This window comes from Nicotiana attenuata, chromosome 2 (genome assembly GCF_001879085.1).
Source record: "Nicotiana attenuata strain UT chromosome 2, NIATTr2, whole genome shotgun sequence".
NCBI lineage: Eukaryota > Viridiplantae > Streptophyta > Magnoliopsida > Solanales > Solanaceae > Nicotiana > Nicotiana attenuata.
This window is the reverse complement of record NC_031990.1, coordinates 40384981-40391258: the sequence shown is the minus strand read 5'-3', so window position 1 is coordinate 40391258 and position 6278 is coordinate 40384981. Positions and strand designations below refer to the sequence as shown.

The following is a 6278-nucleotide window of genomic DNA, read 5'->3' as shown; positions in this document are numbered from 1 at the left end:
CGCCCGGACTGCGCAAGCAAATCGAGGTGACCCTAAATGAGGTTTTCAAGGCTTCGAAAGTACAGAATGAATAAGAAAACAAGTGATGACCCTTTGGGTCGTCACATTTTATAAATTAAATAATTAATTTTATAATTGGACAGAGTAATTATTTATGGGTTCCAGGCTCGATATTTGAGTTAATTTGACAACATATATTAATTTGTTTGTTTTGTAAGTTTATTTTATAAATTAAATAATTAATTTTGTAAAGTGTAATTGGATAGAGTTTGTAGTTAGTACTTACTTAAACTACATAGACTCTACGCTAAAAGACTCTATATTTTACTACTTTATAAGACTCTATATTTTACTACGCTATAAGGCTCTAGATTTTACTACGCTAAAAAGCTCTATATTTTACTACGCTAAAAGGCCACTATTCTTTAAGCAAATAAATAATCTAAACTAAATAAAACAACAAACATATGAACATAACATTCACAAAATTACATATAAAACAGTAAAAGATATTTGGGAACAATTTCATTAACAATAAAAATTATTTATCAAGTTTTAACTATTTTTTGTCCCAAGGCTAATAATTAAATCCGGGTAAAAATAACATACAAATTTAATCGCAAACATAACACAAATCAACGTGGAAACACATTCAACAAAACAAATATGCATATGCTCTACGAGTTTCGACATAAACTAAATCGAAATACCTCGATTTAAGTTTTTTGAAATATCGAAAATTCGAAATTTTGACCCCGAAAGAATGAATCCAAAGCTTGGGTTGTATGCGAGACCTACGCTCTTTACTTTATGTGTGAGGGTGGGGCCCAAGAATTTTTTTTTAATTGCGGGGGGGGGGGACCAGCAGAAATGGTGGGGTTTTTTTTTTTTTTTTAAATGTCGACTGGTTCTGTCGTGGGGAAGAAGGAGGGGTTATATTTTTTTACAGGAAAACGCAGTATTATNAGGGACAGTGGTGGGGTGCGTTTTTTTTAACAATGGAAGAAGACAGATCGTGGGGAAGAAGAAGGAGGGGTTATATTTATTATAGGGAAACGCAGTATAATACTGCGTTTTCCTTAAACGCAGTATTATAATGCGTTTTCCTATAAAACAAATTAATTTTTTAATAAAACGCCGTATAGTACTGCGTTTAACTTTAACGGCTAACTTTCCGTCAAAGTAAAACGCAGTATTATACTGCGTACTGCGTTTTATGTAGAAATGTAACTTTTTTTTTAAAACTGTATTAACGTATTTTATGCCCATTTTAGTTTCGGACTCTTCTACTCATGCCTTCTAGATTTGAGCCTTGTGGACTGAACCAGCTTTATGCTATGAAATATGGGACTATTCTTGTTGTTCATGCTGTAGGAGGGATCAGAGATACTATGCAGCCTTTTGATCCTTTCAATGAGTCAGAACAAGGGTGGACCTTCAGTAGGGCTGCAGCTAACCAGCTGATCCATGCGTTACGGAGTTGCTTACTGACTTATCGCGAGTACAAAAAGAGTTGGGAGGGGATTCAGACACGCGGTATGACATAAGACTTAAGTTGGGATAATGGTACTATGAGGAAGTTCTTGTCGCCGCCAAGTATCAGTGGTGAGGTTCACAGCTATATGTGGAGTTGTGGTCATTGTATAAAGTTTTAATGAAGGTATTTCAGCTATTCCTTAGGGTCCAAATATCTAATGACGGCATTGCTCCAATTTTTGCTTACCCAAGGCAAGTCCAAAACCCTTGCCTCAGTGACTTAACTTCAGAGTCCTATTTCTGGTTTTGCCAAATAAATACAGATTGAGTTGGTATTGCATCATAAGTATTGAATCCGTCTGTTTGGAGAAATATGAGGTGGCTGTTTCCCTTGTTCTCTTCGTCCAAACAAACAATAAACATTTCCAAATTGGATTTATATTTGCAGTGAGAAATTTGTAAGGTAAGAAATCATATAATAATGAAATATATGAGAGGTAAGAATTCAATCTTTCATCAACCCATACTTCTTAGGTTTTGTAATCATATAATGAGAAGAAGCTAAAAAATAAAACTAGCCGCAAGCAAGCAAGTAATCTATCTTCTTTCTAGGAAATATGGTTATCAAGCCAAACTCCTTTCGTTTGAAGCATAACAATCTACTGACATAAGAAAGTAATTTGTCTTCTTTCTAATACTAATGTGTTATCAAGCCAAACTCCTTTTGTTTGACGCATAACAATCTGCCGACACATGCAATTACAGCAAATATGCCTAATATCTCTCAGGATCAACAGTTCAGGATGTAATTAAACTACTGACATCTATCAGCTTCCAAAAAATCTTGTTAGCAATTGTTATCTATGCAGTCTCAATACCTATATGTGAGTCTTCAAGCTTCATATCTTTTATGCAACTTTACCTGCAAATGGCCATTACACGACTATTAAAAGATATACTGCACCGCACATAAGTCAAGGGGTGATTGATAGAAATAGAATATTTTGATTTTTTGACCCCGCTTGCCCATGAGCATAACATTAAGTTTCACAAGTGTTGGCCCTCGCTTGCCCGGTGGGCATTGACTTTTGACCTTAAAGGTTTTACCTATGGTGCAAACGGGGTAAAAAAGTCAAGACTATCCATTTTCGAGGTCATTAGTGTAATTTTCTATAAGTCAAGAGACCTAAGTAACAATAGCCCAACACATGGGTATGCCTGATAGTGATATAAATCAGCCACCAATTGCAAAAATGGTGTCTGAGCTGATAACCAATTTAATAACGCAACTTGAGCAGGAAATAAACAAAGAGAGAATTCTGGATTAATATGTTACAAAAACAAAGAGTAAAGAGAACGCGGTCCAAAAAAAGAAAGCAATATGGCGAGTAGGTAACAAACTAGCTCAAGCAATATATGGTTTTAGTATATAGAGTATCTTGAAGTGTCTTGAATTGTAAAAATTGTTGGGTTGAGAATAGGCAATGCTTTATCTACCCTAAAAAAAACATTTTTTTATCTAAATAGAGGGAGATGTCTCCACCGGATTCAATCAAGTTAATTTATCTTCACAACAAACAACATTATATGATCTAAAATATGAAAATCAATGCACAAATAAAGCATAAAAAGCAGCCCAAATTTATTCATTTTTTCCTGTGAGCTTCAAAAGCTGTTTTAGTAATTCTCTCTTTCAAAAATAATGATATTTAAGATATCCTTAATTTTATCATGATTGCTTTTCAGCTATTAACTAAAAACAATGAACTAAGATTGCGATATAGCACTCAAAATAAGAAACCTAAGTAACTCATTGATTTGGCGTACACAAAATTACAAAGGTCCTACGTCAACCAAGAGTCAAGAGCTTAATTCAATCACAATAGCAATGCGAAACTTGAGAGACTTACTCGTAATCTAGCATAATCAAATGATAGAAAATATGCTAATTATAGTCAAAGCTAAGTAACAGTTATTGTGAAGTGAATGGTTAACAACCTTAGACTTGCCATTACGTTAACAAGTTGGAAAATCCAAAAAGAGCAATAGCCAATTTGCAAAACTATCAAATATAGAACTGCAACAAGTTTCTCTTCAAGAGGCCCATGTCTGAGAGAAGAGTACTTACGGAAGTAATCTTGATAGTGAGAAAGATATTATTGGCCAAGGTATTAATAGAGTCAAATGGACACTGAAGAAGTGAAGATATTATACACTGGGATATGGATTTGAGATATGAATAACACCTAATAGTGATGTCGCCAACTAAAGTAGAAACAGGAGGAAGGTTTATTCATAACAAGATGGAAGTCATTTGATATTACTGGAGTGTAAGAAGCATTAGAGTTGTAATATGTTTCGACATCAAGTAACTCTTGAATATGATCATTTATTAGGTACAAAAAGCATAAAAGTTATTGAGAAGATGCGTTGGAAAAAAAATTTGCATCCAAACTCTAATGTTGAAGTAAACAATCATGTTGTGCCGAGCACTTGACTGATGCAAGTGTGAACGTAAATGCCAATTTTAGTGCAAGGAAGTCCAAAACTTCATCACGATAAACTAAATTTAAGAAAAGAAACAAACAAGCCATGCCAATTATTTCTCTCCCACGCAATTGACATATCCAAAATATTATGAAGAGCAACTGAGTTATGTATTCTGGATTGATGTCAGGTCAAGGGTGACAAACTTGATTTATTGACGTGACCTACTTTGATAATTCAGATTTGTCCACCAATATTAGATTACTCTAGTGGTATTGGTGGGATATAAATCATCGTAGTGAACCAGCAATGCTGGGTTGTCGCCTGCTTGTTGATGAGGCAAAGGACTATTATGGTTGGGTTTACAAAACTGGGCTCACCTTGGATGTTTCCCTCATAACAATTCTCAGAGACATGCAAGTTAGAGGAGAATGCATTCATTCAGGTTTTACTGAGGTCTCGTCATCATTTTCTTTATCACACAACATGAGGAAAGCTCCGGACAATTAGCAGGATTGTGTAACTATGATGCCAATATGAGGCTCACAATTTGGATTCGAAGCATCATGGAGATTTTGTTATTCAAATATTTGGAATTAATTGAATAAATAATAAGACAATATATGACGCTCTAATGCCATTTGACTTCGGATAACACATACTTGGAATCAATTAAAAGAAATTTAATGAGTTCATTTAAGATTCGAAATAGTTGATATATAAGAAAGGACAAAATTTACCTTTTCCTTTTTGGTCAGTTGGAAGTGGCTTGAATTTCTTGGAATCCCCGCCCTACATCAGATCAATGTGTCAAATACAATTAAACTTATACAAATATTTTAGGAGAATAATGATAGTATCGAACCTGAAATTTAGGATTTGGACTATCTTTTCTTTTCCAATCTTAGTTGCCTGGGTTTTGTTCTTTAAACAACTTTAGTATTTCTCTCAACATTGCAACATGGATGGCGTATTCATATCCAGATGCACTCCCCGAAACCATCCCTACAACTTCCCCTTTAACATTGAAAACAGGGCCACCTGAAGAACCTTCTCCACAAATAAGGCCATACATTTGTATGATAGGGGTACAAGGGTGAAGATTTTTCTCAAAAGATTTTCCAACAGACGAATTACCAAGTACATGTTCATTCCAAACATCACCCATAATTCTAAACTTAGGTGGGGTCTCCATGGCAGTAGGTGCATAAGTTCTACAAGTTACACTGCCTATAGGTATTTCGATATCGTCTACACATCCAAATGCAACTTTACCCACCAAAAACGAGCCCACAAAATTATCAGGATTCCCTATGTGTAATAAAGTTTGGGCCACCGATAGTGAATCATTATCAGTAAGTGTAGCATACTGACAATCATTTACATCTATAACTTGCAATAAAGTAATATCCCATTTCGGCTTCTCGTAAACTACATTAGCCGAGTGAGAACCAACTTCCTCTAACCTCCTAACATCAATTGTATACGAAGTCTTTGGGAAAAAATGAGCACTAGTAAATATTAGTCCGTCACTACTAACAGAGAAACCAGTTCCAAATGTTACAGATTCTACCCCTCGAACCTTATATTTAAGTCTAATTACCCATATAATTGACTTCCGTCTATTGTAAAACTCTTGCAGCTCACGTTCAGTTAGTCCGGAATCCTTGGATAGCTTTTCCAAATCCTGTAGCATTAAAGAAAATTTATATTAATACATCCATTAACGCCACTAAAGAGCACAAAGAACGCAAGTCCGTGCAGATGTTAGAGAGAGAAAGTAAATTACCTGGGAATCCATGAAGGAAGGGACGATCGGACCGGCGACGGCGAGGCAACAAAGAGAAGATCAGTGGCGTAGGCAGCATGCAGGCAGCAGGGCAAGAACGCAAGTCCGTGCAGTTGAGGCAACGAAGTTAAACAGAACCCTAACTCTTACAAGCAAAACGTCGTCGCTTTGTTTAGAACAGGAAACGTCGTCGTTTTATTTAGAATAGGAAAAAACTTGTCGTGAGGACTGAGGAGGACAAAAAGTGTACTCTGGAATCGAACCTTTGGCGCTTGAGGAAATCTGAGCCCCTCAACCGCCCAGCCAAGCTTATAGCCTATATGACGGTGATTTGACATATATCTATATAGCAATGGTTGTTGGCCTGCACTAGCCTGCGCCCAATAATTTGTGCTACAAGGTGTTTTATTTGATATACTGCCATTATACTTCAATCATTTATTTGCTTCTAACTGCTTTAACTAAAGTATATTTAAAGTTGTAAATTTAAATTTTCGTTATCACTTCAAGAGCAGTAAACTTAATG

At 35.6% G+C, this 6278-nt stretch overlaps 1 protein-coding gene across 1 annotated transcript; it reads right to left on the bottom strand.

Moving 5' to 3' along the window:
- Positions 1973-6010, bottom strand: LOC109207750 (probable periplasmic serine endoprotease DegP-like). The gene is made up of 4 exons (XM_019370735.1): positions 5753-6010; positions 4829-5650; positions 4704-4755; positions 1973-2398 (listed from the first exon to the last, which is right to left on the bottom strand). Exons 1-2 carry the CDS (start codon positions 5762-5764, stop codon positions 4868-4870), a joined length of 795 nt encoding a protein of 264 aa, XP_019226280.1. The 5' UTR covers positions 5765-6010; the 3' UTR covers positions 1973-2398; positions 4704-4755; positions 4829-4867.